Here is a 24,205-nt window from a genome sequence, read left to right as displayed (position 1 = left end):
GGACCACAATTTAATTATGGCTTCTTCTGGTGGTTCAAAAGGTCTTCTAGTCAGACCCTGTAAAAACAACTGATCAAGCCCACTTGGGAAAACACTTAAATGGAACCAGTCTAGCTCTAGCTAGTGCCTTGAAAAAACTAACGATCGAAGGGTCTACAGATAACCTCTCTAGAAAAACTGATAGTTCAGCTACCTGAACTTTCAAGGTGCTTGCTGCCAAACCCTTCTCTATTCCGTCCTGGAGAACTTCCAGAACAGAAACAAACATTCTCCTGTGGAGAGTAATTTTTTAAAACACACCAGAAATTGAAGAATTTCCAGGTTTTAAAATAAATGGCCCTTGTGACCTTGCCGGGCTGGAGAAATGGAAGGCACCGGAATACCCCCCCACCCATCGGAGGGTATTGGGCTGGCTGTTTACCGAATTATCCAACACAAAGCAGGTATGCTCTAACCCACCTCCACCTGTAGAGAGTGCAGCACACCCCTGGTCCCCTGGAACGCTTCCACTATGGCTGGAGGAAACACTACAACTGAACCTTCCAGGGCTGAAGTGGTTATAAATTCCATTCAGTTTACCAACACTGTGTTGAACTGGAAGTGGTGGACTTTAGGTGAGCTTCCAAAATCTCCCCTTCTTAGACACCTAAATGGCTAATGCCGAGTACCTGGCTTTGATCAGCTTTAATGAGCATACCTACCCTCACTCAAATTTCTACTACAGGCACAATTTTTATTTTAGGATAGGAAAAAGAAAGGTTAGCATCTTTAATAAAAACTTTCTGTAGTGAGCAGAAATCATTCCAATGGGGCAGCAATAAAAAGCATTTAAAATACATATTTCAAATATTTTAATGTAGTCCTGCTCACCCCCTTGCTTTTTTAAAGAATGGCTGGATAGGCAAGTAATGCACCAGGTTGAACGCAAACAGGAATCTTGCTGACTACATGCAGCATTTGTGCTGACCTCCCAACAGGGACAAAGAAAAAAAATAAATAAATAAATTGGACCCGAGATTAAATTTATGTTCTACAGTATAAAATATTTTATTTTTGGCTAAATAATTTAAAAGTGTTTATAAAAGGCTGTTTTTTTTTAACTTCATGAATTCCAAACATGAAGGTAAAAAACCTTCAGTATGCAGCCCCCCCGGATACTTACCCGATCCAGCAATGTGCGGCTGCTCTCTCAGTTCTCTGCCTCCTCATTGGCTTAGGCACAGCAGCTGGAGCCAATGGCTTCCACTGCTATCAATTGCCAATGAGGGGAGAGCGAGGGATGGGGCCAAACCCGGTTCTGTGCAATGGACACACAGAGCGGGTCTTGGAAGGGAGCACGCACGAGTGCCCCATAGCAAGTTGCTTGCTTTGGGGGCACTCAGAGAAGCCAAGGGCGCCAGCAGCAGACCCGAGAAGAGGAGGATGGGGCTGTTCTGTGCAAAACCATTACACAGAGCAGGCAAGTATAAGATTTTTTTTTTTTTTATATAAATTTAACCTTTAACCACTTGGCGACCGCCTCACGCCAATGTACGTCGGCAAAGTGGCACGGGCAGGCATATACGTGATCTGCTTCTCGCGGGCGGGGGATCCGATCGGACCCCCCCCAGTGCCCGAGGCGGTCGGCTTTTATCCAGCGGCGATCGGAGGCCATCCATTCATGGCCCCCCCCTCGCGATCGCCGCTGGCCAATAGAATCATTCCTCTGCTGCTGTATGCTAAACAGCAGCAAAGGAAATGATGTTATCTCTCCTCGGCTCGGTATTTTCTGTTCCAGCGCCGAGGAGAGAAGACTGCAATGTGAGTGTAAAACACACTACACACAGTAGAACATGCATTGGTGTCAGTTTGTGACAGTTAGTGTGGTAGGGCAGGTTTTGTTAGCCTCCTTTAGGTCTAGGGTACCCCCCTAACCCCCCCCCCCCCCCCAATAAAGTTTTAACCCCTTGATCACCCCCCGTCGCCAATGTCGCTAAGCGATCATTTTTCTGATCGCTGTATTAGTGTCACTGGTGACGGTAGTTAGGGAGGTAAATATTTAGGTTCTCCGTCAGCGTTTTATAGCGTCAGGGACCCCCATATACTACCTAATAAATGTTTTAACCCCTTGATTGCCCCCTAGTTAACCCTTTCACCACTGATCACCGTATAACCGTTACGGGTGACGCTGGTTAGTTCGTTTATTTTTTATAGAGTCAGGGCACCCGCCGTTTATTACCGAATAAAGGTTTAGCCCCCTGATCGCCCGGCGATGATATGCGTCGCCCCAGGCAGCGTCAGATTAGCGCCAGTACCGCTAACACCCACGCACGCAGCATATGCCTCCCTTAGTGGTATAGTATCTGAACGGATCAATATCTGATCAGATCTATACTAGCGTCCCCAGCAGTTTAGGGTTCCCAAAAACGCAGTATTAGCGGGATCAGCCCAGATACCTGCTAGCACCTGCGTTTTGCCCCTCAGCCCAGCCCACGGAAGTGCAGTATCGATCGATCACTGTCACTTACAAAACACTAAAACGCATAACTGCAGCGTTCGCAGAGTCAGGCCTGATCCCTGCGATCGCCAACAGTTTTTTTGGTAGCATTTTGGTGAACTGGCAAGCACCAGCGGCCTAGTACACCCCGGTCGTAGTCAAACCAGCACTGCAGTAACACTTGGTGACGTGGCGAGTCCCATAAGTGCAGTTCAAACTGGTGAGGTGGCAAGCACAAGTAGTGTCCCGCTGCCACCAAGAAGAAGACAAACAGGCCCGTCGTGCCCATCATGCCCTTCCTGCTGCATTCGCCAATCCTAATTGGGAACCCACCACTTCTGCAGCTCCCGTACTTCCCCCATTCACATCCCCAACCAAATGCAGTCGGCTGCACGAGAGGCATTTTCTTTATGCCCTCCCGAGTACCCTTACCCAGCGAACCCCCCCAAAAAAAGAGGTTGTGTCTGCAGCAAGCGCGGATATAGGCGTGACACCTCCCTCCTGTCCTGACAATCCTGGTTTTTGCATTGGTGAATGTTTTGAACGCTACCATTCACTAGTTGAGTATTAGCGTAGGGTACAGCACTGCACAGACTAGGCACACTTTCACAGGGTCTCCCAAGATGCCATCGCATTTTGAGAGATCCGAACCTGGAACCGGTTACAGTTATAAAAGTTAGTTACAAAAAAAAAAAGTGTAAAAAAAAAAAAAAAAAAAAAAAAAAATAATATATAAAATAAAAAAATAAAAATAGTTGTCGTTTTATTGTCCTCTCTCTCTCTCTATTCTACCTCTATTGTTCTGCTCTTTTTTACTGTATTCTATTCTGCAATGTTTTATTGTTATGTTTTATCATGTTTACTTTTCAGGTATGCAATTTTTTATACTTTACCGTTTACTGTGTTTTATTGTTAACCATTTTTTTGTCTTCAGGCACGCCATTCACGACTTTGAGTGGTTATACCAGAATGATGCCTGCAGGTTTAGGTATCATTCTTTTCAGCCAGCGGTCGGCTTTCATGTAAAAGCAATCCTAGCGGCTAATTAGCCTCTAGACTGCTTTTACAAGCAGTGGGAGGGAATGCCGCCCCCCCCCCCCCCCCAACCGTCTTCCGTGTTTTTCTCTGGCTCTCCTGTCTCAACAGGGAACCTGAGAATGCAGCCGGTGATTCAGCCAGCTGACCATAGAGCTGATCAGAGACCAGAGTGGCTCCAAACATCTCTATGGCCTAAGAAACCGGAAGCTACGAGCATTTCATGACTTAGATTTCACCGGATGTAAACAACGCCATTGGGAAATTGGGAAAGCATTTTATCACACCGATCTTGGTGTGGTCAGATGCTTTGAGGGCAGAGGAGAGATCTAGGGTCTAATAGACCCCAATTTTTTCAAAAAAAAAAAAAAAAAAAAAAAAAAAAAGTACCTGTCACTACCTATTGCTATCATAGGGGATATTTACATTCCCTGAGATAACAATAAAAATGATTAAACAAAAAAAAAAAAAAAAAAAAAAAAAAATGAAAGGAACAGTTTAAAAATAAGATAAAAAAGCAAAAAAATAATAAAAGAAAAAAAAACAAAAAAAAAAAACCCCTGTCGCCCCCTGCTCTCGCGCTAAGGCGAACGCAAGCGTCGGTCTGTCGTCAAATGTAAACAGCAATTGCACCATGCATGTGAGGTATCACCGCGAAGGTCAGATCGAGGGCAGTAATTTTAGCAGTAGACCTCCTCTGTAAATCTAAAGTGGTAACCTGTAAAGGCTTTTAAAAATGTATTTATTTTCTCTTATTTTTCGTGTGTGAAAAAAACTGAATAGGTGACTGTCATATTGTATTGTTGAATTTTATGTAAAATCTGCATTCCCTAAATTAAGTTTTTTTTTTTTTTTTTTTAAAAGTATTTATTTTGTTGCCACTGCACGCTTGTGCGCAATTGTAAAGCATGTCATGTTTGGTATCCATGTACTCGGCCAAAGATCATATTTTTTATTTCATCAAACATTTGAGCAATATAGTGTGTTTTAGTGCATTAAAATTTAAAAAAGTGTGTTTTTTCCCCAAGAAAAAGCGTTTGAAAAATCGCTGCACAAATACTGTGTGAAAAAAAAAAAAAATGAAACACCCACCATTTTAATCTGTAGGGCATTTGCTTTAAAAAAAATATATGTTTGGGGGTTCAAAGTAATTTTCTTGCAAAAAAAAAAAAAAATTTTCTCATGTAAACAAAAATTGTCAGAAAGGGCTTTGTCTTCAAGTGGTTAGAAGAGTGGGTGATGTGTGACATAAGCTTCTAAATGTTGTGCATAAAATGCCAGGACAGTTCAAACCCCCCCCAAATGACCCCATTTTGGAAAGTAGACACCCCAAGCTATTTGCTGAGAGGCATGTCGAGTCCATGGAATATTTTATATTGTGACACAAGTTGCGGGAAAGAGACAAATTTTTTTTTTTTGCACAAAGTTGTCACTAAATGATATACTGCTCAAACATGCCATGGGAATATGTGAAATTACACCCCAAAATACATTCTGTTGCTTCTCCTGAGTACGGGGTTACCACATGTGTGAGACTTTTTTGGGAGCCTAGCCGCATACGGGACCCCGAAAACCAAGCACTGCCTTCAGGCTTTCTAAGGGCGTACATTTTTGATTTCACTCTTCACTGCCTACCACAGTTTCGGAGGCCATGGAATGCCCAGGTGGCACAAAACCCCCCCAAATGACCCCATTTTGGAAAGTAGAAACCCCAAGCTATTTGCTGAGAGGTATAGTGAGTATTTTGCAGACCTCACTTTTTGTCAAGTTTGTCAAAGTTTTGAAAATTGAAAAAAAAAAAAAAAAAAAAAAAAAAGTTTTTTCTTGTCTTTCTTCATTTTCAAAAACAAATGAGAGCTGCAAAATACTCACCATGCCTCTCAGCAAATAGCTTGGGGTGTCTACTTTCCAAAATGGGGTCATTTGGGGGGGGGGGTTTGTGCCACCTGGGCATTCCATGGCCTCCGAAACTGTGATAGGCAGTGAAGAGTGAAATCAAAAATTTACACCCTTAGAAATCCTGAAGGCGGTGATTGGTTTACGGGGCCCCGTACGCGGCTAGGCTCCCAAAAAGTCCCACACATGTGGTATCCCCATACTCAGGAGAAGCAGATAAATGCATTTTGGGGTGCAATTCCACATATGCCCATGGCCTGTGTGAGCAATATATCATTTAGTGACAACTTTGTGCAAAAAAAAAAAAAAAAAAAAAATTGTCTCTTTCCCGCAACTTATGTCACAATATAAAATATTCCATGGACTCAACATGCCTCTCAGCAAATAGCTTGGGGTGTCTACTTTCCAAAATGGGGTAATTTGGGGGGGTTTTGTGCCATCTGGGCATTTTATGGCCTTCAAAACTGTGATAGGTAGTGAGGAGTGAAATCAAAAATTTACGCCCTTAGAAATCCTGAAGGCAGTGATTGGTTTTCGGGGTCCCGTACGCGGCTAGGCTCCCAAAAAGTCCCACACATGTGGTATCCCTGTACTCAGGAGAAGCAGCTGAATGTATTTTGGTGGGTGCAATTACACATATGCCCATGGCCTGTGTGAGCAATATGTCATTTAGTGACAACTTTATGTAATTTTTTTTTTTTCTCATTATTCAATCACTTGGGACAAAAAAAAAAAAAAAAAAAAAAATTTATATTCAATGGGCTCAACATGCCTCTCAGCAATTTCCTTGGGGTTTCTAATTTCCAAAATGTGGTCTTTTGGGGGGGTTTTGTACTGCCCTGCCATTTTAGCACCTCAAGAAATGACATAGGTAGTCATAAACTAAAAGCTGTGTAAATTCCAGAAAATGTACCCTAGCTTGTAGACGCTATAACTTTTGCACAAACCAATAAATATACGCTTATTGACATTTTTTTTTACCAAAGACATGTGGCCGAATACATTTTGGCCTAAATGTATGACTAAAATTGAGTTTATTGGATTTTTTTTTTTATAACAAAAAGTAGAAAATATCATTTTTTTTCAAAATTTTCAGTCTTTTTCCGTTTATAGCGCAAAAAATAAAAATCGCAGAGGTGATCAAATACCATCAAAATAAAGCTCTATTTGTGGGAAGAAAAGGACGCAAATTTCGTTTGGGTACAGCATTGCATGACCGCGCAATTAGCAGTTAAAGCGACGCAGTGCCAAATTGGAAAAAGTCCTCTGGTCTTTAGGCAGCCAAATGGTCCGGGGCTGAAGTGGTTAATATCACCAAGTTTCATGACTAACGCTGAAAAGATCCCATTGCCCTTTGTCTGCTAAGCAGTACACTGACCTAACAAGGTAGCAAAGGTGTCCTGTTTACTTTGTTAAATTTATGGTATATTTTTCCTGGTATTTACAGCTCTCGTGAAAACACTAGGTGGCACTTTCAACTGAACCACATGAAACATTCACAAATTGAGAAGTGGCACCAAAGAGCATAAATTACCTCTTTGGTGATTGGATGCGTGACACGATCCTCCATGATTGAGAATCTGGACTAGTGCAGTAATTCCGTAACTCTTCTAATGCTTTCCTTGTCTCTAGCTCTCCTTGCTTCCGGTATTCTTCCTCTGTCAGCAAGCGTGGTGGGCTGGGTTTCGCTCTGAATTTAGACACCTTTCTGGAATGTCAAAAGCAAACTTTATTTCTGCAAATTGCACAATTTTTCAAACGTATTATACCATGTAAAAAAAAGCGATAACCACCGTGTTCTACACATTTAACAGTTAGCAATAAAATATATAAAATGTAATGAAGCGCCACCTGCAGGCTCATATTTATCTGACAAATTATGTTAGGCAGAGAGAAGACATACTGGCAGACTTTGCTGCAGGTACTCCTATACATAGCAGTACTGATGTATTGCTTGCAAAGAACTGAAGAAGGTATCAGACCAGTCACCTAAATTATGTATGCGAGCTAGAGTAATGAATGTTCCCTAAACAGGAAGTATCTCAGAAATAAGCGGTTTCCAGGGGCAAACTATGCTCTTGCCTTCACTCAGTTACAAGATTTACAGACATTATTCCAGGTAATACAGGATGTATGCAATGCAAATTGTCTGTCTGTAACACTGCTTTGTACAAAATATTGTCACCATTCATATTTTTTAAAGAGTTAAATCTCCAAACCAAACATGTAATATATTTCAGCTTACCAATCAATAGATGTGGTGGATGCATTCGTTTTCTTTTGTAGGCTTTTCCCCCTCTGGCCAATAACACACCTCCTGTGCCCCCACTCTGAAGGAGCATGGGAACACCTTTGCACAACAGCATTGTCAGTCTGGGGGTAGAAGAGTGTTAAAGGGACTCTAGCAGATTTAAATACATTAACAAATTGAAGCCAAACTCCAGCTCACATTTTATAAGCTGTTACAGCAAACTTTTTTTTTTTTTTTTTTTATTCAGGGATAAAGGTTTTAAATAAAATCTGATTATAAGCACTTCTGTCAGTGTTAAATGGTTTTCTTCATCTCTGTAACATACATTCTGCTGGAGAGTTTGCTCCTTTAAAAAAAAAAAAAAAAAACCCACAACACACACACACACACACACACAGATTTACTGACTGGATCACCAGATGGAAATGGATGAAAGAAAGCCCAAAAAAAACAAAACACAAAAAAAAAAAAAAAAAAAACACCCACCCACCAATGCAGACATCACATCTAAGAAACGGCAAGCTGAAATATAATTAAAAAAAAAAAAAAAAAAAAAAAAAAAAAAAGGGAGGTTTGCTTTTGGATGTAATACCACAGTAAAAAGGTTTACTACAGAGTCCTGTGTGTCTCTATGCTTTAGTTATATTACCACAGCAGTGGCAGAAAATTACACTCAGAAAGCCATATGTTGGACATACAAATCAGGAGAGATACAGTGAGGGGAGGGAAAAAAAAAAAAAAAAGGGAGGGAGGGAGGGAGGAGGAGGACGACTGCCTATGACCCCAAGAACACCATTCCCACCCACCGTCAAACATGGAGGTGGAAACATTATGCTTTAGGGTGTTTTTCTGCTAAGGGGACAGGACAACTTCACCACATCAAAGGGATGATGGACGGGGCCATGTACCATCAAATCTTGGGCAAGAACCTCCTTCCCTTAGGCAGGGCATAGAATATTGGTTGTAGATGGGTATTCCAGCATGACAATGACCCAAAACACACAGCCTAGGCAACAAAGGAGTGGCTCAAGAAAAAGCACATTAAGGTCCTGGAGTGGCCTAGTCAGTCTCCAGACCTAAATCCCATAGAAAATAAGTGGAGGGAGCTGAAGGTTCGAGTTACCAAACGTCAGCCTCGAAACCTTAATGACTTGAAGAGGATCTGCAAAGAGGAGTGGGACAAAATCCCTCCTGAGATGTGTGCAAACCTGGTGGCCAACTACAAAAAACGTTTGACCTCTGTGATTGTCAACAAGGGTTTTGCCACCAAGTACTAAGTCATGTTTTGCGAAGGGGGTCAAATACTTATTTTACTTATTAAAATGCAAATCAATTTATAAAACTTTTATGAAATGCATTTTTCTGGATATTTTTGTTATTCTGTCTCACTGTTAAAATAAACCTACCATTGAAATTATAGACTGATCATTTGTCAGTGGGCAAACATACAAAATCAGCAGGAGATCAAATAATTTTCTTCCTCACTGTACTCAGTTTGAGTGTAAGGTTCAATAGGGGTGGTTTATTTCCAGTAATATTGTCATGAGGTGTGTCTTAAAAGTTTGGCAAATGGTCTAAAAATCGCAACATGAACATGTGCCAGATGCGCACACATGCACATGGCTATCCAGAGACACGTGGAGAAGCGCCACCTAGCGTGGAGTACATGTGACTGTCAGGGAAAACTCGCTGCGGGCAGTCAAACTTGTGAACATCAAATTCTGCTACAAATTGGGGAAACGGCAACGGAGGCGCATGAAATGGCCGTGCAAGTGTACGCGGGACAAAAGCTGTGAGCAGAAATGTGTTTATGACTGGTTCAAATGCTTTTGTTCGGGTCGGCCGTTGACAAGCAAAACCCCAGACACGATCAAGCGAATGCAACAAATGCTGGCACGAGATCGGCGACTGACTCAACAACTGATGGTAGAGGAATTGGGCATTAGGAAGTACACAGTGCACACCTTCTGCAAAGATTTGGGTAATTGGAAGATCTGTTGCCAGATGAAAACTTCTAAAAGATTTTATTACCATGTGTGACCAAGATCCAACCTTTCTGCGAACCATTGTCACTGGGGATGAGACCTGGTGCTACCAGTTTTATCCAGAATCCAAGCAGCAATCTGTGAAATGGCATTCACTGTCTTCCCCGTGACCCAAAAAAAGTCGCCTGCAAAAGTCCAAGGTCACGATAATGCGAACACCTTCTGAGACAACGATGGCATCATCCATAAGGAATTCGTTCCTGTGGATGAAACCGTCAACACAGCATTCTATGAGGACGTTTTGAAACGGTTGCTACAACGCATCCGCCAAATTCAGCCGGAGTTGCACAGGACTGGACAGTGGACGTTGCTGCACAATAAACGCGCTGCGCACTGTGTTATCTGTCCACGCCAATTTTCGGCTCAGAGCGGCGTACCGTTTCTCGATCATCCACCGTACTTGTGGCACCTGCGGACTTCTGAAGCGCGTCATAAAAGGTGAACGTTTTGCAGACGTAGTAGCAATTCAAGAATGTGCAACAGCGGTTCTGGGATTGATTCCTAAAGACTCCTTTGCTGACAGTTTCCAGAAGCTTTATGAAAGTTGCCAAAAGTGTGTTTTGAAGGATGGCAATTATTTTAAAAAGGCAATTTGTTTGTATCTTCTGTTGTTTGTTTTCTGATACCATCCAATGAACTTTTTAGACACATCTATCTTGTTTTTCCAGTTTCAATCTTTCATGTAAACATCACTATAAAAAAAAAAAAACAGACACATGTGCGGATGGATAAAGCTGCAAGTTCCGCACAGTTCCTCAGCGGCAACCACTGGAACAAAAAAAAATTAAAAAAAAAAAAAATGTGCTGGGTGCGTGCGGGTGTCATTAACCCTAATTGCATGCCACACACTGGAAATCGCATGCGCACTGGGAACCACACTACACTTGCAGTTCCCTGTGCAGGCTGCGATTCCAGAAATGGAATCCCAAATGAATAGACTGCCATGCCTGCCTAAATGCAACTTCCAGAGCCGCATCAATGTGAAACCCTTAATCCTTACTAGTTAAAGTGGCTTTAATGCATAAGATTTTTTTTTTTTTTTTTTTACCTTAATGCATTTTTAGGAGTTAAAACAGACAGCGAGGAGGTGACAGAACGCCTGCTCCCTGCCTGTCAAATGCCTGCTGAAAAGTGATTCACCACAGATTACACATATCGCCTTCTGAAGAGCAAACAAGCCTAAGACTCCATACACACTGTTAGATTTTCTGCAGATTTTTGTCTTCAGATTTACCAAAACCATATAGTAGTCAAACCTTAAGAGTTTCAATTTGTATGCAGTCAGGCAGGCGCTTGCACTACATGGTTTTGGTAAATCTGAAGACAAAAATCTGCAGAAAATCTAACAGTGTGTATGGGTTCTTAAAGGCAGTTTAGCCAATCAGGTATAGTCCAATTCATTAGGGGACCAGGTGGCAGGAAAAGGGGGACTCTGGGGCAAGCCATAGAAAACAAAACAAAAAACTTCTTCGAGCCCCGTTTCTTCAGTAGAGAGCCGAGGGCAGAAATGGGACCATTTAATAACTTTTGGGTATGGGATGAGTAATCCTTCATGCCATAGATCACATCATCAATTAAATAAAGTTCTGGCCTACCCTGGAGGATTAATACAGAAGACATTCTGAACTCCCCTTCTATATCAATCCACCAGGGTAGGCCGGATCTTTAATTGTTGGGAACCACAGTACATAGGATTACTCCATCTGCACCTGAAAATCACTACATAGCTCCTCTGCCTCGGATCCCTGCTGAACAAATTGGGCCTGGGGAAAAATGTATTAATTGCTGCAGTCTGCAAGATTACTCCACAGTACCCAAAGTAAAGGGTCCCCTCTCTGACCCCCAAGCCACCTGCTGAATTGGGGGGCTGGCTCCACCTGTTGGTCCCACTAAACACTTTAGGATCAATATCCTATTTGATCTACAAGGGAACGTTTAGAAACAAACCTGTAAAGATTGTATGCCCAGTGCATAGGGTACTCGATCTGTTTCGTGCAAAATGCAATCGCCATCATAGACAGAGCTACATGGCGCACTTGGACACCGATATACATTAACAGCAAACCAACCAATTGCAGGGTCCAATTCAGCAGATTGATACTTCGTGTGTTTTCTAGCGGCCCATATCTATAACAGACAGCAAAGCTGGCAAAACCCACAATGCAGAGATAGCCTAAAAGGAAAAAATAAAAATAAAAACAAATGTTATTACGGGACTGATCATATTAGACTACAGTAATCACTTGAAAACAACCTGGCAGGAGTTTTTAATCACAGAAAAAAAAAAAAAAAATTATATATATATATATATATATATATATATATATATATATTTATATTAATAAAATAAAAAAAAAGTTGGCTTTAGATATACTTTAAAAATAAAGTAGTATTTGATCCCCTGCAGATTTTGTAAGTTTGCCCGCTTACAAAGAGATGAAGGGTCTAGAATTGTTATCATAGGTGTCTTAAATGAGACAGAATATCAACCAAAAATCCAGAAAAAAAAAAAACACACACAAAAAAAAAAAAAAAAAAACACACGCGATACAAAAATGTTAAAAACGGAGTTGCAGTTCAGTGAGTAAAATAAGTATTTGATCCGCTACCAACCAACAATAATTCTGGCTCCCACAAACTGGCTACAGTATGTGCTCATGTGGTACACAGATTAGTCCTGTCAATTTAAGACGGTGCTCAACTCATTGCGTATAAAAGACACCTGTCCACAGAATCTTTCTTCCATTCAAACCTCACCATCATCAGCAAGACCAGGAAGCTGCAAAAGGACGTCAGGGACAAGATTGTAGACCTGCAGAAGGCTGGAATGAGCTACGAGACCATCAGCAAGAAGCTTGGTGAGAAGGAGACAACTGTTGGAGCGATTATTCACAAATGGAAGAAATACAAAATAACCATCAATTGCCCTCGATCTGGAGCTCCATGCAGGATTTTGCCTCATGGGGCAGGGATGAGCACTTTGGCATTAACTCAACCCGCTGTGTTTGGAGGAGGAAAAATGCTATGACCTTAAGAACACCTTCCCTACAGTCAAGCACGGAGGTGGAAGTATTATGCTTTGGGGCCGTTTCTCTGCTAAAGGTACAGGTTGACTTTGCCACGTTGAGGGGCCAATGGACGGGGCCATGTATTGTGAAATCTTGGATGAGAACCTTCTTCCATCGGCCAGAACACTGAAGATGGGTCTCCCAGCATGACAATGACCCCCCACCAAAAAAACAAAAAAAAACAAAACACACACCACACCAAGGCAACATAGGAGTGGCTCAAGAAGAAGCACATTAAGGTCATGGAGTGGCCTAGCCAGTCTCCAGACCTGAAATCTATACACAATTTATGGAGGGAGCTGAAACTTCGAGTTGCCAAGCGACAGCCAAGAAACCTTAAGGATTTAGAGATCTGTAAAGAGTGGATAAAAATCCCTCCTGAGATCTGTGCAAACCTGGTCACCAACTTCAAGAAACGTCTTACATCTCTGCTTGCCAACAAGGGTTTCTCCACCGAGTACCAAGTCATGTTTTGCTTGGGGATCAAATACTTATTTTACTCACTGAACTGGAACTCTAATTTATATCATGAGTTTTTTCTGGATTTTTGGTTGATATTCTGTCTCAGTCATTTAAAATATACCTATGTAAACCATTATAGACCCTTCATTTCTTTGTAAGTGGGAAAACTTACAAAATCTGCAGAGGATCAAATCATTTTCCCCACTGCATAACAGCTTACTTAGGCTAGGTTCACACTTGTGTAGGTGAACGTAGGTGCGGGACAGAGTGTAAATCCCATCTGTTCACGCACCCACAACCAAAACACACTGCCCCTTTACAGATGCATGGGGCTGCCATTCATTTCTTAATGGCACCCCCACGCATGTGAAAACGCAGCGTATTTTCGGTTGATGGAAATTGCATGGTGCAAAAGCACCATGCAATTTCCCTACGGCTGTATTTTAAAGGTGCGGGAATCTTTATTGCATGAAAATGCAGGCACAGCAGCCCATTCACATGAATGTGCTGCCGTGCTCACACAAAACATGGCTCGCAGAACCGCACAGATGTGAACCTAGCCTTACATTTATAAATATTGAGTGTGACTCAAAGCACGAGTACTGTTAACACAAACAAAAACTGGGGACTACCTGCAGCTTAAAGAGCTGCCTGAAGGATTAACACTTGAATAAGTCAATAGATGAGACCTAAAACATGCACCTGGTAAAAGATTGAGAACATGTAAACTGAAGACCAGTGGGTAGTCTTGCAAAGCTAAGAAACAGTAGCCCGATGCCAAAAAGCCAAAGAGGCACCTACAGATCTAGTGGAGTGTGCCTTGACAGAAAAACATGGCACTTGATCCTTCAGATCATAAGTTTAAATGATGGTTTGCCTAAGCTGCCGAGAAATGGTGGATTGAAAAGCTGGTTCACCCTTATGGGGAACATCAGGAATGACAGAATGAGTTTTTCTGAAGGAAGCAGTGACTGAGGTTAATTCTCACAGAATGAGCTATATCAAGGCAATGAAGGGAGGAGATCTCCTTCTCTATCTCCTGCACTAACAAGGTACCCAGGGCCCCTTCCCCAGTCCCAGAGGCTGGAATCTGTCATGAGGATCTTCCAGATCGGAAGAAAGGACTTTCTTGGCTCCAGAGCAGGATTCGTGGGACATCCAGGACAACCTGGTCCCTGGATGACTTTTCCCACAATGACAGAATGCTGTGTTGTAGAGGTCTAAAGTTCTAAATTTCAACTGAGCAAATGGTAGCTTCCTACAAGGCACTCAAAGAACTTTCAAGCAGAAGCAGAGTCAGGCAAATTCTGGGCTAAAGAGCCTGAGACAAGCAGCAAAGATTCTGAAGTCGTCCTTAGGGAAAATCTGACTTGAGTCGTGTGTTAGACCCAGATATGCCAGGTGGTGAAGAGGCAGTTCCAGTGCTGATTTTTGAAGGTTAAGGACCCAACCAAACCCCTTGCAAGGACTTGACGGTAAAGGCTGTTGTCAGACAGAACCCAATCCTACTGCTCCCTCAGCAGGAGGTCATTTAGATATCCAACAATGGGGATGACTGCACAGTAAGGTTAACAAAAAGGGGCCAGCACCTTATAAATAGGTGCAGAAGACGACTGAATGGCAAGGCCACAAATTAAAATGCAGAGGACCTACAGCAAAGTGAAGGAACCACAGATGTGCTGTAAAAATGGGGACATGCAGGTACACATCCTTGAAGTCAGAAAGTTCCCCCGATGAAGGGAAGCCATGAAAACCAATTTGAAAAATTTTGGACTCCCATGAAGACATTTAAGACCCGAAGATCAAAAATGCCCCCCTTTTGGCTTAGGAACATTGAACAGGTTAGAGTAAAACCTCCAGAAACTTTCTGCCACAGGCACTGCAGCAATTTCACTGAGCTTCAGATGATCCACCAGGGTTGCATGAAGATCTGCAAATCGGTGCAGAGACCCAAGCAGGATGGAAGTAATTGGGGAGGGACCTGGGAGTGAAACTGCCGCTTGTATCCCTGGAAACCAACTCCCACAGCCAAGCATCATAGATGCTGGCTGTCCAAATAGGTGAACAGATGTCCCCCTACTTTGGAAAGTGGGGTGCCCCATATGCTAAGGATTTGAAGGTTTGGGTGTCTCTAAAGCCCAAGATCTGCAGGTGGACTGGGTATCAGAATGGAGTTTGGAGTTGTGCAGCAACAAAGGGGGAGCCTTCTTGGCCTTGAGCCCTATACTTCTTTTGCAGAGGAAGATGGATACTCTTCCCAAGAATGATATACTTGATGAGGACATCCGCCAAGAGGCATCGTTTCTTGAAGGACATGTAAAGCAAGCACTGTTGGGTCTTCCTTATGCTTACCCACAAGAAACTCAGCTAGTGTTTGACATATTAAGTTTGTGGCCAAGACAGGTTGCAGTGCAGAGCAGTCCTTAAAAAGTATATTCATTCTCCACTAGGATGGTGGACACCAACGATGGGATATTGCCAGATGCACAGGGAGCAGCCCTCTTTTTACCCAAATCCTCCTTAAATGGGTAAAAGGCTGATTGACACGTGGAAGGTACAGAGAGCTTGTCAGGATTTTTTCAGACTTCATAATAGAATACAAAGAATAGTAGGTGCATTTGAAAGGTCCTGGCTGTCTCTGGCACCTAGACTACAGTCAGTGCTGGTGGAGGCTATGTCTCCTGAGTTTTGAAGTGAGAGTAGTCTGAGAATGGCACTCCAAAAGTGAGGCTTAGGAAAATCTGATCTTTTAAGCCGACCACCTCAGCAGCAATGTAGCAGGAATCTTGTTTGAGGAAAAAGTAGGTAGCAAAAACATTTGACGTTTCCTAGCAGAGCAAAGTGAAGACATCCATTTTCTACACAGGATACTGGCAAATAAATGAGACAAGCTAAGAGAAGCAGGGGTTACCTGCACTGGCCTGCAATGTTTTTACATGCCAATGTCCAATCCTCCTGTGGGTGGCGGCATAATCAAAAGTTCAAGACTTCCTTTGTCTCTCAATAGACAAGAGAAATATTTTCAATCAAGAGTTTAGTTACACTACTTTGTAAGTTACTACTAGTGTAAGCCTTGTGCAAGCTGCTATTAGGAGCATGCACTAGGCTTCCATTTATTGCTGCTGGCAGTCAAGACAGTAGTTGGGGGAACAGGGATTTAAAACGAAAAGCCAGAAGTAGGCATGTGAAACTACTCTCCGTTTAAAAAGCATTAAAGTGGTTGTAAACCTCAGACATGAAATATGAACAAAGCACATCCTTCTATACAGTGTACTTCTGCCTTCTGAAAGCTTTTCTCACAAGAGATAAAAAAAAGTGATTGGGAGGTGGGGAGGAGAGTTCCAGCACACATCCTGTGGCGCAGGTCCCTTCCCTCCACTCAGGGCACTCCTTACTAAGATCTGCACTGTGAGACTTCCCTGCCCCCCTTAAATGTGGGAAAAATAGCAACGGGTCTACACCAAACGAACCACTTAAGGACCACCCACCGCATATATACTGGGGCAGGACGGCTCTATTGCATGAAACGTACCTGTATGTCGTTTCATGCATTAGTGTGGGCAGACGCGCGCTCGCTGCACGGGAGGAGGAGATACCTGTGATCGCTTCACAGAGAGGCAGAACGGGACAACATGGAGATCTGCTTTTCCTAGTGATCAGGAACAGCGATCTCTGTTTATGTCAGCACTTCCCCCATACAGTAAGAAAGCACCAACAGGGAACACATTTAACGCTTTGATCGCCCCTGATAACCCCTTCCTTGCCAGTGCCATTTATAAAATCAGTGCAATTTTTTAGCACTGATCACTGTTGGTGTCACTGGTCCCCAAAAAATGTCAGATTTGTCTGCTGTAATGTCATAGTCTCGCTAAAAATTGCAGATCGCCGCCATTACTAGTAAAAAAATCCATAAATCTTGCCCGTAGTTTGTAGACGCTGTAACTTTTGCACAAACCAATCAATATACACTTTTTTTTTTTTACCAAAAATATGTAGAAGAATACATATTGGCCTAAATTGATGAAGAAATTTGTTTTTTTGGATATAACAAAGTAAAAAAATTCTTTTGTTTATAGCGCAAAAAAAAAAAAAAAAAAAAAACAAAAAAAAAAAAAAACAAAAAAAAAAAAAACAAAAACACCCCACACACACACAAGGTTATCAAATACCACATCAATTGTGTTTGGGTACAGTGTGGCACGCCCGCACAATTGTCAGTTAAAGTAACGCAGTGCCGTAAATGGCCTGGTCATTAAGGGCTCTTTCACACTGACGATCCATATGTCCGTTTTTCATCCTTCCGTTTTCGGATGAAAAACGACATACATGTATCCCTATGGAGCGACGGATGTCAGCGGTGACATGTCCGCTGATATCCGAACCGCTCAGATCCGAAAAGTGTAACGGAGGAAAACCCTACTTTTCCATCCATTTTCGGATCGGATGACGCCGGACACTACGGTCCGTCATAGGGGAGAGCGGCGCTCTGACAGGTCAGTCGCTGCACAGTGTGCAGAGACAGACCTGTCATCTTCCTGCTCAGCGGGGATCGGCGGAGCGATCCCTGCTGAGCAAGCGGGTGTTCACGGGGCGGATCATCACTGATCCGCCCCGTGTGAAAAAGCCCTTAGGAGGTAAATCCTTCCAGGATTGAAGTGGTTAAGACAAAAATACAAATCAATAGATATCATAAGCACAAGGACAATAAATACTCTTTGGCAATAACCATGTTCATCACATAAAGCTCTTACGTACCCAATAGATACTGCCAATATTCTGTGCAGATTCCCTGAAAATTTTTAACCACCAACTGGATAATGTAAAGAGAAAATGACCAACCACCAACCAGTAACATGTAGAATGAACTTTTCTGAAATGAGAAACAACGAAAATAAAACTTGTGTTGGCCCCTCTTTTAATTTAAATCAAGGCATAACTACAAAAACGTGCTGTATTACATGCAACATGGTTTTTAGTAATCTGCAAGGTCTTATGGATGTTCCAGAAGCTTCTATAGCTAGGCACCAATTACTTTACAATGGTTCTTCAGATTTTATTATTTAGGCCCCACCGGCTGGTTACAGGTCCCACTACAACCATCAAAATACTACTACTGATCATTATTAGATGCATTGATTATTGTGGTAATCTCTACCAAAAATCATACAGCATTGTAGATAACACAAACATGCCTAAAACAGACTATAAATGTGAATAATGCAGGTAACATTATAGAAAACAAGACTAGGTAAACATTACTACCATCAGCTATCCCATGACCCGGCTTTATAGCCCCATCAACTATCCCAAGAGATAGCACCTATAGTGTAAAAGGAGACAAAAACCTACAGCTCTTACCTTAGGCAGCAACTTGGAGAGCATGAACACAAGAATAAGCATTGAGGCCACCATACCCACACTTACTCCTGTACTGTAGTAAAAGATCTGACTTCTGTAAGAGGAGAGACAACCAAAAATTCTAAGACAGATGAATTGAAAGATAAGGATTTCCTGAATTTACTGTATATATAAAATTACTTTACTGTTTTTTTTTTTTTTTTTTTAAAGATGACAGATTAAAATCACATTTTACAATCGAATGTTAAACTCAGCAGCAACAAGGAATGTAATTGGTGCCTATGGTTATGCCAAAAACCAAGAATAGATGGCTGGCTCCCCTGATGATGAAACACATGTCAGAGTAAATTGCAGATTTCAGAGTTGTTTGTAATTCTAAAGAGGATTGTACATTACCAATGCAAAAATGTGAGACCAGTTTAATTCTGTCAAAAATAAAATATATTGTTGCCATGGTAACAGCACCACACACAAACTAAATTACATAATACAAGTCTATACTAGAAATAAGTAGACTGCTTTTTCGGATCTCTCTTTCAGAAAATGCTAGCTGAGCTGCTGTCCAATAGTGAGGGGTACGGAGTTGCTTGTTTCAAGTCAGTAAAGGTACTGGATCCAGAGACAGCAAGGCAGCTAACATTTTCAGAAGAACGTCTGCAAATGCAGCTTCCATATTCTACTCTTTAAGACTTTCCTTTCATCTAAAACAAAACATTAACTTATATCTGAAGCCAATTAAAATGTTACATTGTCTAGAAGTTATTCCAAAAATACCTGCAGCTTTATTCCAGAAGATCCCAAAACCTGGGGCTTCATTTATGAAAATTTCAGTCTGAACTCCCCAACCTTTATTCTTGTTCGTGAGAATGTCCAACATACTGATGGACCACATGTGGGACTTGTCAGACATGGTAAGCCAAAATATGACCTCAGCTCAAGTCAGAATTGGCATACACAAGGCCTTAGGGCTGGTTCACAGATGCGGTGGGGACTGTATTGGGTAGCTATTCCAGTGCAGTGCCACCGCATGGACAAGGAAAAATGCCTCATCACCTATGTGCCTGGTTTACAGCACTGCGGTGGGGTGCGGGCACAGTGTGCTGAGAAAAAAAAAGTACTGCATGAAACTGAACTGCTTATGACATCTAAAAGTACAGGAAACAGTGTGATCCACCAAGCTCAGCATCACTGGGCTGAGCCCAGCTGGACCACACTGCACATCAGCGGCTGCTGTGAACAAGCCCTTAATGTTTTGGGGCGGCCAGGCACAAAGCTGCAGGTTTATACAGGCATCTCTATGGGACTGAATTTAATCTGCACCACCAGTTTGGGATATAGATATAGATATATATATACACACACACATATATACACACACTATTAAAAAAAATAAAATAAAAAACACTTGCATAACTTACCTACTAAGTGTATCTCCATAGAAAAACAATAGAAGACCAAAAAGGAAAACCAGGAAAAGCTTGGGGTCAAACCCTGGAAAGAAGAATTAAAATCAAATTATATACACACACACACACACGGTAAGTGAAAATGCTGTACTTCTTTACTAAAAGAGAAGTAGAAGTTCTCCAAAAAAAAAAAATGCTACATCTGTCCCCTGCGCTTCTAGGACCCAGAACTGAGCGATCAAAGACCGTTGATCGTTCGGTTCTTAGTCTTCAGGAGCAGGTGACTGCAAGTCACTGGCTCTCTTCTCTGGCGCTCCAGTAAAAGCTCGGAGGGGCAGCGCGCCCCCTCCCCAAAGCACTCACCGGAGCGCTGATCTGTGGAGTGGGAAGGAGTGGCTGTAAACTCAGGCTCTTTCCAGAGCCTGGATCAGCAGCATGTTGTTAGCTGACAGCAGGCTTTAGCCCACTGTCGGCTGAAAATTAGTCACAGGAGGGCAGAATACACTGCACTCCTGTAAACCATTGGAGACATGGGGTCAAAAAAGCTATGACCATACTTCTCCTTTAAATCAGGATGACTATCTAAAGTTTGAAGGGGAAAGTAAGAATTGTCTACACATTACTGACTACTCGTTTATAAGCGACATTCTAGTGGTTGAGATGATCAACATCAGAGTGGACTTAACCAATCAGTGGGAAAAAAAAAAAAGTTTGGGCTATACTACATACATGTATATGACCTTGTACTGGAGATGCACACGCTGCCTGCAAAATTTTTCTCTATCAAGCATTTTTAAGGATTTACCTCTCAAAAGCACTACAGTATAATGAGTGTCTGCCTCATTTACATGCACTTTAATGCAGGTTTTGTTGCTGTGGAGATCCACATTAACATAGGTGTCATTCAATTTTTCCTTCAAAAAAGAGAACATGCTGCCCACACTGAAGGTTTCCATTTCCAAAAGCTGCTCCTCACTGTCAACTTGCGTCACTCGAATCATTTTGGTACTGTTCACCCGTATCTATATATGAAGACAATAAATTTAGGCTAAAATTATCTTAAAAAACAAACAATCACATATATTCACTATCATTTAAAGTATGTGTAAACCCTTACCTTGTAAAACAACCTACTCCGTTTAAAATGGAAATGAAAGGCAAAAAACATTTATGTATATGGATAAACATTATAAAATACATTTTTTTTATTTATACAGGTATAAGTGATCACATAAGCTGTATTCTCAGCTGCATAAGAGTCTTGGGGGAGAGGAGGGAGGGGGTGGAGAAACAACATTACACTAATCTTCCCAATGAACGGCTGTGCAGGGAAGGAGGGGGAGGGCATGTCACCACAAGCCTGACCATTGTAGAACAAGCAGGTTTTGTTCTCCCAGTACAACCAGAAAATAAAAAATTGCTATCAATATTTACCTTAATTTGCCTTTCCTGATTGACGCCATGGCCGCTTATGAATTGGTAGGCACCGGTCACATCTTATAGGACCTGTCTCCCATAAATTTTGGTAGCATAAGAATTCAGAAATAGCTAGCCACAAACAACGGCGGCATACGGAAGAAACAGCACATGTAGGATGCCGAAAACAACGCCCAACCATTCGCAAAGTTGACCACACAACAGCGAAGAAAGCCCTGGAGCCACGCCGTGCAGCTCCAAAACACAGCACCGCCACGGAGCAACTGCCTATCAGCTGGACACCATCCTCAAGATCCACAGCTTGTCAGTGACACGTACCCCAACTATCATTACTTCCGGCGCCTCGTGATAGGGAGCCCAAACAAGGTCCATAAAGACATGGATGAGTGAATTTGGGGCGGAGGAACTTGACCTTGGCCTGCAGAGTCCAGTCCTCAACCCAACAGAAAATCTTTGGGATGAAAGAGCGGAGACTGCAAGCCAGGCCTTCTCGTCCACATCAGTACCCAACCTCACAAATGCACTTCTGGAAGAATGGTCAAACATTCCCATAGACACACTCCTAAACCTTGTGGACAGCCTTCCCAGAAGAGTTGAAGCTATTCTAACTGCACAGGGTGAGCCAACTCAATATTGAACCCTACAGACTAAGACACCATTAAAGTTCACCTGCGTGTAAAGGCAGGGGCCCCAATACTTTTGGTAATATAGCGCATGTACTGCACCATCTTCCTGCAGTATAGATACTGTACATCAGTCAATAGCTGGAGGAGATGAACAAAGGTGGAATATTGCACCCTGCGACAGAAGATCCCATTTGAGAGATCAAGGGACTGGGCTCCAATAACAGAACAGAAGAGGAAACCAAGCCTATCTGACCAATAGGAAAACAATGCAAAAGTGATTGTTTTTAACAGTAGGTCTTAAAGTGATTCAAAAAAGGCTTTTATTTATTTATTTATTTTTTTACAATAACCAACATAACATACTTACCAGCTCTGTGCAATGGTTTTGCCTCCTCACTGGCTGGGAATGACAACAGCGGGAGCTAATGAGGAGAGAGCCTCTGCTTTCCTGCACAGCGCTGGATTGAGATCGGGCTCAGGTAAGTATTTAGGGGGGGCTTGCCTTGCAGAATGCATTAAGGTAAAACACCCTCTGCCTTTAGAAACTCATATACAGCGAGGGAAAGCATACAGCTTAGAAAACATCTCCTGATCTGTCAGAACATCCACTTCAAGGCCTTGCAGGCCCTTTACGGAAAAAAACAAAAAACAAAAAAAACACAACAAACCAAAAAAAACCACTTTTCAGCTTGTAATTATAAGGAAATGGGAACAGATCTTACTCTGTGCTGAGACAGAATCCACTTGAAGGAGCCTGGATGTAGAGACCATTTGTTGTCCAATAGGGACATAGAATTTGGAATCCTCCTAGATGATCTGAATACTTAGAAAGTATATTGCTTGGGGAGATTCCTCCCTGCCCAGGTCAACGCTACCCTTTTCAGTAAAAAAAAAAAAAAAAAGGCTGCAACTTCTAACCTGTCTATTGATGTTGTACACCACTGTCATATTGTCCAGCCTCATGGATACTGAGTAGTATACTGTTAGTTGATAAAGGCACAGGGAGCAAGAGGCTCAGGACAGGGAAATTCTATATCTTTGGACCACTGTTTGGCAGCTGAGAAGATATTCTGCTACGTCCACCGCCAAAGGCTTTTTATCATTGTTTGAGATTTAATTAGTTTGGTGAATGTCTACTGTTGGGAGAAAAACCCTTCTAGAGTGTATCTACTCCACTGAGCCTATTCCAGTATAGGGACAGGAGAGCCCATGGTCCCGATCCTCAAGCATGCAGAGGCTGACAAGTGAAGAGAGAAAAGCTGGGACATCCCAGCAACTTACCACCAGTATGTTCGCCTGCCTCAGAAATAGCATCATTCTGAAACGTGATTAATTGGTCCTCATTTACACAAGGACTTGTGTAGGGGTCAGATAACCTTGTTCTTTATTTACTAGCCAGCCTAACTCCTTTAGCAGGCATGTAAACTGCAAGTCTAGGACTAGAGAGAAATACATGTACTTCTAAAAAGAGACCACTTTGGAAAGACAGAAATAGGGGACCCTCTGAGCTGCTATAGTACCTGTCCCCTTATCTGGTGTTTTAATTACTGTCCCCTTAGAAATAAGGTTAGATCTGTTTATAGGGTTACAAGAACTGTTTTCTTGTCTCTGGAGCAAGAAATTTCCTGTGGTACAATCTGAGGCGTAAAGGATGAATAATCTCCCAAAACATGACCTGAAATTATTGCCCCGAGGGTCCAAGCATCCAAGACCACAGCTACGCATAATACATGTATGGATGGCACGAAATTTAAAATACCAGGCAGCATGCTGGCTTCCAGAAATGGAGCGCTTTTCTGACTTTTTGGATGAGGCTGCACCCACTTTCCAGTTTTTCCTGGACTCTCACCTGGAACTGCAGAAGAGAACCTCTCTGGAGCAAGAGTGCAAACTGACTCTTGAACAGTGGTCATCTAACTCAGCATAAACTTATTTTGAGCTAGGAAGCCAGACTAACTAAAATAACAGATCTTTGCCATCAATTTAAGCTTCCCCTTCAAAGATTAGTGCAGAGGTTGAGTAGTTCCTTAAAGGACACAGCATCTTCTAAAGTTAAAGACACATATCTGGTCAATCAGGTAAGGACCCCATATGCTGAGACACCTTCCTCCATTAAGGGGCTTAGTTCTGACATCCTGCTGTGAA

At 42.3% G+C, this 24,205-nt stretch overlaps 1 protein-coding gene across 3 annotated transcripts in view; it reads right to left on the bottom strand.

Moving 5' to 3' along the window:
• Positions 1-24,205, bottom strand: part of NEMP1 (nuclear envelope integral membrane protein 1) — a 62,496-nt gene that overhangs the window by 21,760 nt on the left and 16,531 nt on the right. For all 3 annotated transcript variants that reach the window (XM_073613836.1, XM_073613837.1, XM_073613835.1), the window contains exons 3-8: positions 20,803-21,019; positions 20,010-20,082; positions 18,592-18,685; positions 17,989-18,103; positions 11,651-11,876; positions 6,942-7,115 (exon numbers count right to left, since the gene is read on the bottom strand). In XM_073613836.1, coding sequence (XP_073469937.1) covers positions 6,942-7,115; positions 11,651-11,876; positions 17,989-18,103; positions 18,592-18,685; positions 20,010-20,082; positions 20,803-21,019 — 899 coding nt within the window. The remainder of the gene's footprint in view (positions 1-6,941; positions 7,116-11,650; positions 11,877-17,988; positions 18,104-18,591; positions 18,686-20,009; positions 20,083-20,802; positions 21,020-24,205) is intronic.

The sequence above is a fragment of the Aquarana catesbeiana genome, linkage group LG02 (assembly GCF_042186555.1).
Source record: "Aquarana catesbeiana isolate 2022-GZ linkage group LG02, ASM4218655v1, whole genome shotgun sequence".
In the NCBI taxonomy this organism is placed as follows: Eukaryota; Metazoa; Chordata; class Amphibia; order Anura; family Ranidae; genus Aquarana; species Aquarana catesbeiana.
The sequence above is the reverse complement of the archived record's forward strand: the minus strand, read 5'-3'. Positions and strand labels throughout refer to the sequence as shown.